Source organism: Bufo gargarizans, chromosome 6 (genome assembly GCF_014858855.1).
Source record: "Bufo gargarizans isolate SCDJY-AF-19 chromosome 6, ASM1485885v1, whole genome shotgun sequence".
NCBI classification, from domain to species: domain Eukaryota; kingdom Metazoa; phylum Chordata; class Amphibia; order Anura; family Bufonidae; genus Bufo; species Bufo gargarizans.
Window position 1 is genome coordinate 303,568,680 of NC_058085.1, and position 12,287 is coordinate 303,580,966.

The 12,287-nt window shown below is 40.0% G+C and overlaps 1 protein-coding gene across 1 annotated transcript in view; it reads left to right on the forward strand.

Annotated features, from left to right (window-relative positions):
• Positions 1-12,287, forward strand: part of PCDH15 (protocadherin related 15) — a 1,384,495-nt gene that overhangs the window by 966,634 nt on the left and 405,574 nt on the right. Inside the window, exon 22 of the mRNA XM_044299661.1 lies at positions 9,935-10,047. Coding sequence (XP_044155596.1) covers positions 9,935-10,047 — 113 coding nt within the window. The remainder of the gene's footprint in view (positions 1-9,934; positions 10,048-12,287) is intronic.

Consider the following 12,287-nt stretch of genomic DNA (forward strand, 5'->3'; position numbering starts at 1 on the left):
TATGCAGGTTTTTTATTAAATTTTTCTCTGTCTGCCTTGTCTTCCTATATGACCTTTATGATGGAAAAAGTCATCCATTTTTATAAAAAATATACAGAAATTTCTATTACCCTGCATGAAATTCCATATTTATTCTTTCCTCAAGGTTGACCTTATTCATATGGTAAAACATCTACTCTGCGAAGTAACAATGGTTGTATCAATTACTGGAATCTTTAACTCAACCAGGAAGGCTGATACCAAATATAATGGTGCCTTATGTTTATTAGAACAGATTAGCTGATGCATCCCATTAATGTTATGGGAATTTTAAAGCCCTTATTTTCTGATCGGGGTTGGTCTGGAACTTCTTATAATAATGCCCCAGGTATTGCAGACTAAACTAATGTTAGAGTTCCAGAAATTCAAAGATAAACACAATGGGGGAGATTTATCAAAACTGGTGTAGAGAAAAACTGGCTAAGGATACTTTCACACTAGCATTTTTACTGGATCCGTCAGGGTTCAGCAAAAACACTTCCGTTATTGATAATACAACCGTCTGCATCCGATATGAACAGATCTGGTTGTATTATCTGTAACATAGACAAGACAGATCTGTCATGAACTCCATTGAAAGTCAATGGGGGACGGACCTGTTTTCTGTTGTGTCAGAGAAAACGGATCCGTCCCATTGACTTGCATCGTGGGTCACGTCTTGCTCTGCATCCCAGGACGGAAAGCAAACCACAGCATGCTGTGGTTTGCTCTCTGGTGTGAGAACGGCATTTTGGAGCATTCCGTTCTGTTCAGTTACATTTTGTCCCCATTAACAATGAAATGGGACAAAACAGAAGCGTTTTTTTTTTTTTCCCGGTATTGAGACCCTATGGAAAATATTAACACTAGTGTGAAAGTAGCCTTAGGCAACTTTCACACTAGTGTTTTTGTTGGATCTGGCAGGGTTCAGCAAAAACGCTTCTGTTATTGGATAATACAACCGTCTGCATCCGTTATGAATGGATCCGGTTGTATTATCTTTAACATACCCAAGACGGATCCATCATGAACTCCATTGAAAGTCAATGTAGGATGGATCCGTTTTCTATTGTGTCAGACAGTGTAAGAGTTGCTCAGCATCCCATGACGGAAAGAAAACTGCAGCATGCTGCCAAACCGCAGCAAACCGCTCTCTGTTATGAAAACGCAACCAAACGGAACGGAATGCATTTTGGAGCGCTCTGTTCAGTTACGTTTTGCCCCCATTGACAATGAATGGGGACAAAACAGAATAGTTTTTTTTTTACCTGTATTGAGACCCTATGACGGATCTATATACTGGAAGATAGAAACGCTAGTGTGAAATTAGCCTTAGGAACTAATCAGATTGCACCTTTCATTTTTCAACGCTTCTTTGGGAAATGAAAGGTGGAATCTAAGCCAGTTTTCATTTACACCAGTTTTGATAAATATCCCCCAAAATTATATTTGATAATTAATTTTAAAGTGCACCCTCAATGCATAGGCTTACTGGTTGCCAAAAAATGCAAAGGTGGCCACACATTTGTGCAGCTCTCTCCTTTGAGGTCTATGGGAGTTAAGGTACCTTTAGACTGCTTGATAATCTGTCTGTGACTACCCAAACTACTCGTTCATCAGGTAATAGGATCATTGGTGCGGAAACATCACTTTGCTGCCTGCAAACAACGAGTTTGTATGGGGATGAGCGATTGCTCCTCCCAATACTGTGGAGGAGATCGTTGCATGAACTCTTGCTTTCCGACAATTATCTGCTCAATTGAGGAGGTGTAAAGGGGGCCTTTAGAGAAACTTCAGCCTGAAGTGCGAAATTCTGTTTGAATTGAGGATTCCACAAGAATATTCCAAAGGTGGCTTTCTTCTACAAACAGCACCACATTTGCTATAGGTTGTATGTGACATTATAGCTCAGAACTATTTAGTACAATGGAGCTTACCTGCAGTACAAGTCAGAACATGTGGACAGGTAGGACATTGTTTTTCTTTGGAAGAAATTAGCAATACTTTTCTAATTCTTGACAACCACTTTAAATTTGCGAATACTAATAGTGATCATTATAAAATTCCACTGCATCAGGAATCCTTGTCGCGCTGATTCTGCCACAGATGATGGCAGTATGGTATGCCATGAAAAATGAAGATTTTTTTTTCCCAATCAGCATAGCAGGAGGACTCAGATACAATAACTATAATATAATAAGAGAGATTACAGAGGCCACTGTAAAATTCTAATTAAAGACTATGCACCTGTGATAGTAATTTATGTTATCCCTTCTCTCTAATACGGTAATTACAATAATTTACAGTAAAATAAAAATTGGACAATAAAATAATTGGCATCTAAATGATCTTACTAGACATCTCTGATACATAATGTCCTTTAAGGAAAGAAGCTCATAGAGATTGATTGGAAGCTATTGTTCCTGCTTTGTCCTAAATAACAAAGATGTCTTTTGTGAAAGGCAGACATTCGAAGGAGGTTAAATAAAAGGTGAATGCTGATTGGATTTGTGATCAAGCACACAAACAAATATTGTGAAGACCTTTCATATTTGTTTTTTCTTTTGTAGGTAGAAGGCCAGTTATAGTCTTGTATTTTCCTGTATTTACAGTTCTCAAAAAGATAAAGAGGTTTCCCAGGATAATACTTTGAAAGCAATATAGAGTTGGATCTATATATTTAACCCCTTCCCGACCGCAATCTGTATATATACGTGATAGCTGCACATACCCCGTGCAGCTACCACGTATATATACGTTCTGGCAGCTCTTTAATCCAAGCGCTGCAAAGCGCTTAGATTAAAGCTTCTGCCCCTGCCATGTATGCTGTCACGGACAGCATACAGTGCAGTAATGCCGGCAAGGGACCAATCAGAGTAGCCCCTTGCCGGCAATCGACCCGATTGGTTATTCTGTGCAGACTAACCAATCGGATCGCAGCAGTGTCAAAATGCCGGTTTCAGGCTCTGATCTGCGCTCTGCAGATCAGAGCCTGAAAGCCGATAGTGTTACTCATAAACCCCCCCGATCTGTGCCGCTCTAAGCCCATGGTGCCCCTCTGTGCCCCCCCGATCTGTGCCCTGCCGATCTGTGCCCTCATCTCCTTCCTGCTCATCTCCTTCCTGACATGCAATCCGCCCCCTCCCCGCCCCATGCATTAATTTTCTAGCCACCCCTCCTGCCCCATTGTAGTCTGTACCCCCCCGACCCCCCCTTCCAGCGCTGCCCCCGATTCCCCATTATGTGTGTGATGGCGGCAGCTCCATTCCTGAGCCGCCGCCATCAGCAGAGAGTGTCAGGTCTATGCTGACACTCTCCTGTAACCCCATAGATGCTGCGGTTGCGGCATCCATGGGGTTAACATAGGGAGGGAGCTCCCTCTCTCCACCATCGGGGCTGCAGCGCTGTGATTGCAGCACCCGATGGTTGCCATGACAAAGGCGTCCAGTGCTGCCACCTACAGGCAATCTGGAAGTATTATACTTTGCAATGCAAGAGCATTGCAAAGTATAGTACAACTATCAGCCCCACTGGATCTTCAAGATCCAAGAGGGAACTGATAAAAAAAAGTGAAAATAATAAAAGTAAAAATCAATCAATAAATAAATAAAAATGTAAATAAAAAAAGACATTGCCTATTCCTATATAAAAATTAAAAAATAAAATACACATATTAGGTGTCACCGCGTCCGTAACGACTGTCTCTATAAATATATCACATGATGGTCCGATAAACACCATAAAAATAAAATAAAAAAACTGTGCCAAAAAGCTATTTTTGTCACCTTACATCACAAAAAGTGCAACAGCAAGCGATCAAAAAGGCTTATGACCCCCAAAATAATACCAATCAAACCGTCACCTCGTCCCGCAAAAAATTATACCCTATTTAAGGCAATCGCCCAAAAAATAAAAAAGCTATGGCTCTCAGACTATAGAGACACTAAAACATCATTTTTTTTTGTTTTCAGAAATGCTATTATTGTGTAAAACTTAAATAAATAAAAAGTATACATATTAGGTATTGCCATGTCCGTAACGATCTTCTCTATAAAACTATCACATGACCTAACTCCTCATATGAACGCTGTAAAAATAATTAAATGAAAACTGTTCCAATTTTTGGGTCACCTTGCCCCATAAAGTGTAATAATGAATGATCAAAAAATCCTATGTACCCAAAAATGGTACCAATAAAAATCTAAACACTTACTGCAAAAAACGAGCCCCTGCACAAGACGATCAGCAGAAAAATAAAAAACATATGGCGTTCAGAAAACCAATCCAGCACAATCTACCTTCCAAAAACCGTATGGCTTTCCTTTCCTTCTGCGCCCTGCCTTGTGCCCGTCAAGCAGTTTACGACCACATGTGAACAGTTTACGACCGCGGAATGAGGGTAATAAATATTGAGTTTTGTTTGGCTGTTAACCATCAATGTGTTAAAGAAAAAAAATATATAAAATGGAAAATCTGCCCAAAAAGTTAAATTTTTAAATTTCATCTCCATTTTCCTTTAATTCTTGTGGAACGCCTAAAAATTTAACAAAGTTTGTAAAATCAGTTTTGAGTAACTTGAGGGGTGTAGTTTCTATAATGGGGTCATTTATGGGGGTTTCCACTATGTAAGCCCCACAAAGGGACTTCAGACCTGAACTGGTCCTTAAAAAGTGGGTTTTGGAAATTTTCTTAAAAAATGTTAAGTAATAAATATTTTATTAGGTATCACTTTCTGTTTTAGAAGCAGAGAAATAGAAATTTGGAAAATTGTGAATTTTTCAAAATTTTTGGTAAATTTGGGATTTTTTCATAAATAAAGGTGAAATATATTGACTCAAATATATGACTATCATGAAGTACAATGTGTCACGAGAAAACAATCTCATAATGGCGTGGATAAGTAAAAGTGTTCCAAAGCTATTACCACATAAAGTGACACATGTCAGATTTGTTCATTTTGACCTGGACATTGGGGCATCAATGACCCTTGGTCATGAAAGGGTTAAAGAACGACGTATATATCTGTGCATGTATGTTCCGCGATCACTCAAAAGTGCAACCATTGATTTCAGCAAAACTTGGTATACACATCCCTTGCTACCTGGAAAGAAATCTTGGGGGGGGGGGGGGGGGGTCACAGCTCTCTAGGACGTACCGTTCCTGAGATATCCCCCAAAAATTACCTGCATTAGCCAATACAAGCTTGCAAGTCTTTCTCTTCATATCCCAACTGCCACACACACGGTCACATGTCACTTATCAGCCAATAGAAGATTGCATGCCCTTAGTCTCCGCATACACTCAGTTTCACTCCAGGTTTCTATATCAACCCAGCCATTTTTCTTCACTGCTGTAGGTCGGCTTTAGGCTAGGGCTACACGATGACATGTGTCGCGCGACATTAGGTCACACACCACATAGGGCACAACTACACTGCTACATGTGTCGCGTGACATTGATGTCGCACCAATGTTGCGCAACAATTTTCATAATAGTCTATGGTATTACACTTTGACATGTGACATGCTGAGACTGCGACAGTCGCTGAAAAATCAATCTTGGATGTATTTTTTGCAACTGTCATGTCAGTCGCAGCATGTCACATGTCGCAGTGCAACACCATAGACTGCCATTCTAAAAATTGTTGAGGCAAAATGTTGGTGACAAATGTCATCGTGTAGCCCTAGCATTAAAGGGGCAAGGTGCTGTAGAGGTCACTGTTAAAGGGTCGGGCACTGTGGAGGTCACTGTTAAAGGGAACCTGTCACCGGGATTTTGGGTATAGAGCTGAGGACGTGGGTTGCTAGATGGCCACTAGCACATCCGCAATACCCAGTCCCTTATAGCTCTGTGTGCTTTTATTGTGTCAAAAAAACGATTTGATACATATGCAAATTAACCTGAGATGAGTCCTGTCCCTGACTCATCTCATATACAGGACTCATCTCAGGTTAATTTGCATATGCATCAAGTCGTTATTTTTACACAATAAAAGCACACAGAGCTATGGGGACTGGGTATTGCGGATGTGCTAGCGGCCATCTAGCAACCCATGTCCTCAGCTCTATACACAAAATCCCGGTGACAGGTTCCCTTTAAAGAGGCTTTCAATGTGGATGTTACTGTTAAGTTATAAACTGTACAACTCAATTGAAAAACAAACTGAAATCTTTTAGGTAGAGTGAAGAAAAAATATAAAAATAAAATAATGGTTGCATAAGTGTGAACACCCTTAAACGAATACTTTGTTGAAGCCCCTTTTGATTTTATTACAGCACTCAGTCTTTTTGGGTATGGGTCTATCAGCATGGCACACTTTGACTTGGCAAGATTTGCCCACTCTTCTTTGAAAAAACACTCCAAATCTGTCAGATTGCAAGGGCATCTCCTGTGCACAGCCCTGTTCAGATCACCCCACAGATTTTCAATCCGATTTAGGTCTGTGCTCTGGCTGGGCCATTCCAAAATTGTAATCTTCTTCTGGTGAAGCCATTCCTTTGTTGATTTGGATGTATGCTTTGGGTCGTTGTCATGCTGAAAGATGAAGTTCCTCTTCATGTTCCGCTTTCTAGCAGAAGCCTGAAGGTTTTGTGCCAATATTGACTGGTATTTGGAACTGGTCATAATTTGCTCTAGCTTAACTAAGGCCCCAGTTCCAGCTGAAGAAAAACAGCCCCAAAGCATGATGCTTACACCACCATGCTTCACTGTGGGTATGGTGTTCTTTTGGTGATGTGCAGTGTTGTTTTTGCACCAAACATATCTTTTGGAATTATGGCCAAAAAGTTCAACCTTGGTTTTATCAGACCATAACACCTTTTCCCACATGCTTTTGGGAGACTTCAGATGTGTTTTTGCAAAATGTAGCCTGGCTTGGATGTTTTTCTTCGTAAGAAAAGGCTTTCATCTTGCCACTCTACCCCATAGCCCAGACATATGAAGAATACGGGAGATTGTTGTCACATGTACCACACAGCCAGTACTTGCCAGATATTCCTGCAGCTCATTTAATGTTGCTGTAGGCCTCTTGGTAGCCTCCCAGACCAGTTTTCTTCTAGTGTTTTAATAAATTTTGAAGGGACGTCCAGTTCTTGGTAATGTCACTGTTGTGCCATATTTTCTTCACTTGGTGATGACTGTCTTCACTGTGTTCCATGGTATATCTAATGCCTTGGAAATTCTTTTGTACCCTTTCTCCTGACTGATACCTTTTAACAATGAGATCCCTCAGATGCTTTGGAAGCTCTCTGTGGACCATGGCTTTTGCTGTGGGATGCGACTAAGAAAATTTCAGGAAAGACCAACTAGAGCAGCTGAACTTTATTTGGGGTTAATCAGAGGCACTTTAAATGATGGCAGGTGTATGCTGACTCCTATTTAACATGATTTTGAATGTGATTGCTTAATTCTGAACACAGCTACATCCCCAATTATAAGAGGATGGGCACACTTATGCAACCACATTATTTTATTTTTTGTTTTCTTCCTTCTACCTAAAATATTTCAGTTTGTTTTTCAATTGAGTGGTACAGTTTATAGGTCATATTAAAGGTGGAAAACGTTCTAAAATTATTTATATTTGTCTAATTTTCTTACATCACATAAACCTGACATTTTAAAATGGAGTGTAGACTCTTTATATCCACTGTATCTACCCCTATGTTGCATGCTGTACATGAGGCATTAGTATACAAATGATCAAAAACCATAGGCCCACTCACCATGACAAGATTGCCTCCTTTAGTGGGAACCAGCTCTAAATTTGGCACAGCGCTGCGCAGCGACCACCGGCAGTGTAATAAGTCCCAGTACAATGTGATCTGATCCAATCTTAGTTTAAACATGACTTTGCTTTGTGTGATAAAGCGCTAAAATGCGGATATTAAGGAATAATCCACTACTGGATACCAGGGTACAAAAAGTTTGTTCAAGTGGCACCATAATGGTCTTATCCAACCATTGGTCGGAGTTGCTACTGATTTTATCCTTACTCACGTTATGTAATCATGTTGTGTCCCATAAATTTACATAATATTTTATGGGGTTGCATGAAATAAGAAAAAGTGTCAAACATTTTTTTTTCACTATCAAAAGCCACTTTTTCTAATGGTTGTGCCTAGTATTACAGCTTGATGACTTGTGCTTTCAGCCATGGCAACGTGCACCTGCCAAATTGGAATGTGCCGACTGATCCCCTTTTTCTCTGCAGTTTGCATTGGAGGTGTGGCTGACTCCATTGGTCTTGCACTTCTGACTAGCCTGTCTGTCCCACAGGCTGATTTTAATTAGTGCAAGCATAAAGCTTTAGTCTGCTCTTCCTGCATTCATTTGAAGCCTTCTGGCACCAGGAGAGGTGAGGTATAGAGTGGGCTCAGCATGAATGTTGGACCTACATTCCCTGGATTTAATGGAGGCCATTATGGCACCAAAAGCTTCAAAAGGAAGAGTGGACCCAGCATGCATGTGTATTCACTGTATTTTGTGGTGGCCAGTATGGCACCATAACAGGTAGCAGTTAGTGTTAGGTTCCTGTGCAATATAGATCGCCTTGACACCGGCTGACGGGCACAAATAACTTTGTACAGAATGTATTTACCAAGAATCTCAAATTTATAAAATGAGAGTAGCATTAGCACCAGAATATTTTCTATAATTATGGTATTATTGTACTTTATATGTTTGCAGAGTACTGTTGCATTGTTTTTATGTATTTATACTTTCAGCAATGGCAACGTGCTCCTGCACATTGGAATGTGCCGACTGACCCCCTTTTTCTTTGTAGTATTACATCTCAGCATCAGCTCAGCTATTTCTGGGTAAAAATTCTGACTTCATTTTATTAATCCCATTTACGGGTGGTGTCTGTGAGTGTTCTCATTCCTCAAGGTCATGGTATATCAGTAGGAATAAGTCAGAGCAAGTGAGAAATCACTGACATTAAATTCTGGTGACTCGTGCTTCAGTCATGCGAGTAAGGTATTGATCCCACGTGTATCACTAAATCTATAAGGTGTAATTAAACTGCCGCAGGAGAGGTATTAGAACAGCTCTGAATAGAGGTGGAGGGGTGCAACATCTATTGTCTGCCACATACATTGCTGTTCTAACACCTCTCCCAATGAAGACAACTTAATCACAACTAGCTTCAGTTATGCAGATGCAATGAATATCTTACCTTCATGACTGAAACATGAGTCACCAGTATTTAATAACGTTGATTTCTCAAACAAGCCATTCTAATCAAGAAAACCAGTCTAAGGGTTCTTTCACATTAGCATTAGAATTGTTTGGCAGGTTGTTCTGGCAGGGGAACAGCCTGCTGGATCCGTACTAACACTAGCCCACATGTAAAGCTGGAAGTCCGCTCTGGCCCCATTCACTATAATGGGGACGGGTCGGAGATGTGGCCACAGCACAGCAAACATGCCGAGAGGCAGTTGGACAAAAAACAAAGCAGGTTTGCCAATAATGCAAATGTTCTCAGTAGGGAGAGTGTGAATAAGCTGCTGCCACACACCTCAGGCAAGATCAAAGGATCACATATGTTAAAATCTAGAATGCCTGATAATGATTTTCCTCAAGATCTGTGGTCAACTGGTCCATACAAAATCTGCAACTTATACTTCTTGAAACTCTAGTCTTCCACTTTCTTAAAATTTACTGTTCTTAAGCCATTCATTTTTTAATTGACGACAATTTACTGAAATATTACATTATTTTGTTTATCCAAATCAATGAGCACAATAGTTTGCCAGTGGTAGAAGATCCTCATACCTGAAAAATAGGACAAATGGATTTATTCTTAGCTTTAAAATCTTTATTAAAGCATATTACCAGAAGAACCATATTTATAGTTATAATAAAGGATCTTGTTTTACAGTGATATCCATAATCTGTTTCTGTGTTTTCCCTGTAGCTGGTTGTGATAGCTTATGATGATGGCGACCCCATGAAATCTAATAACACAATGGTAATAATAACAGTTCTGCAGCCATCTATAATCCCACGGTTCACTCAAGATGAATACAGGTAACTTATGCCTTTTCACATAAATAGAAAAAATGATGAGTGAACGATTCAACGTTGTGTATGATGTGCATTCTTTCTGTAAACCACAAAGTTGTTTTGTATGCTGATGCATAGTAGATTTTATTTTATCCTATGAAAGTATCATTTAGCTCTTTTGTTGGGTCCCTTTAGTTTCAAATAAACAAGTAAGCTATTAAATTATATTCCGGCCCACTGCTTTATGGCTATATGGGCCCTAGAAATGTCATTATGCAAGTTTAAGATACAGAAAAGATTGGTCACCATCCAAAACATACAAAGTAGTTTTTTTTGGGGAAAAGATTTGGTAATTGACCAGAAGCTAATTTATTTAGATGGATATGTTATTTATTACTTTATTTCTGGATAAAAAATTCTCAGGGTAACATTCTTTAATGATTTCAGTATCATATTATCTTCATGTTATAACCTTCCTGATGTGGAAGTTTTTGGACTTCATGTGGAATGACATGAAATTCCCCACCTAATAATCTACCACCACTACTAGAGATGAGCGAATTTCTCAAAAATTTGATTTGGCCGGTTCGCCAAATTTTCTGGAAAAATTTGCTTCGATCCAAATTAATTTGTGACAAATCGCAATAAAAAACATCTATTTCCGGGCTGCATAGAGCCTTTATATTTGTGTAGAACACTATGCCTTGCAGAAACAATCATAGGGAGTGTGCTGGGGTAGTGAAATAATACTGATAGTCAGTTTAACATGCAGATGACAGGCGTCGCTATTAGAATCACTCAGAAATGGACGTCTCTAGATTCCACTCCCACCACAGGAGGGTGGGGGTATAAAGAGAAGAGAAAGGGCACACAATAGGGTAGTATGTTCAAACAAATAATAGAATGGAGTGAGAAATAAGGGGGCTCACCTTGCAAGGATGTGCAAACGATAGGCACAACCCTATGGAAAACTTGTGTGAATTAGACCTATTCACCAGGACTGCAGCCGCAGGAAGAGTTTCATTCGGATTGAATGTGCAGTCCCCCGATGGATACATGTAGATGATCTGCTTAGGCACAAGGACACTGGTGGAGGCGGTCGTGATCATCAAATAAAAATTCCTTCTTTATTTGAGAAAAGCACTTGTGTACATTAAAACAAAGCATTTTGGGATAGGTAGTTCCCCTTCATCATGTGACATAGGGAGTATTACAAACATGCAGAAAAGGTGGGTATTTTAAGCATAAAAAAACGTAAAAAAAATTACAAAAACACACCTGTAGATGGACCCTCATGGGGGGAGCCAACATCAGGTGTCATTTCCAAGGCAGGGTTCATAACAAGTATTCACAGTAGGGATTATTCATAATGGACATTTGTCAATAATATTCAAGTTTTTTAAAAAAAAAATTGTTATAAAAACAAGTTTAAAAGAAAGTTAGGTCCAGGTCAAATATTCATTAGTCATGTGATGGCATCTCCTGTGATCACATGGTGTTTACTCATGAATATTCATATGAAGGAAGGAGGTGGGAGAGCACTCGTCTCTCCAGTGTTATTGTGGATGGGGAGTCGTTTCAAATGGGCGGATTTAGAAATGTTGGCACATATTGTTTGGAGAGGGTTCCATGACCGCTTGGTCTGCATCCATGTGACCTGTCACCAGGGCAATCACATATTGTTTGAAGAGGGTCACATAATCACTTGGTCTGTGTCCATGTGACCTGTCACCAGAGCAATCAGGACGCGCACATTATATATTTTTTATGCTGGTAAATGCGGGCGTCGGGTAGCACTAGGTGGTAAACAGAGGGGGAGTCACGTGGGTAAAGGGAGCGCTGTGGTCGGGAAATGCCTCAGGATCAAATAGGAGCATGAAGAAGTGGATTCTTGTTTGGCTAATAGAGATACAGATCGCCCTGGGCTCTAAAACATTAAAAGACAGAGTTCATAACAGGTATTTACAGTGGGGTTTATACAAAGTGGGCATTTGCCAATCATATAAGAAGGTCTTTTTTATAAAATGAGTGTTTGATTCACAGAAAACAAGTTTAAAAGAAAGTTAGGTCCAGGTCACATGTTCATTAGTCATGTGATCACATCTCCTGTGATCACATGGTGTGTACTCATGAATATTCATGTGAAGGAAGGAGGTGGGTGAGCGCTCGTCTCTCTCCAGTGCTATTGTGGATGGGGCGTGGTTTCTATTGGGCGGATTCAGTAATGTTGAAACATATTGTTGGGAGAGGGTTACATAATCGCT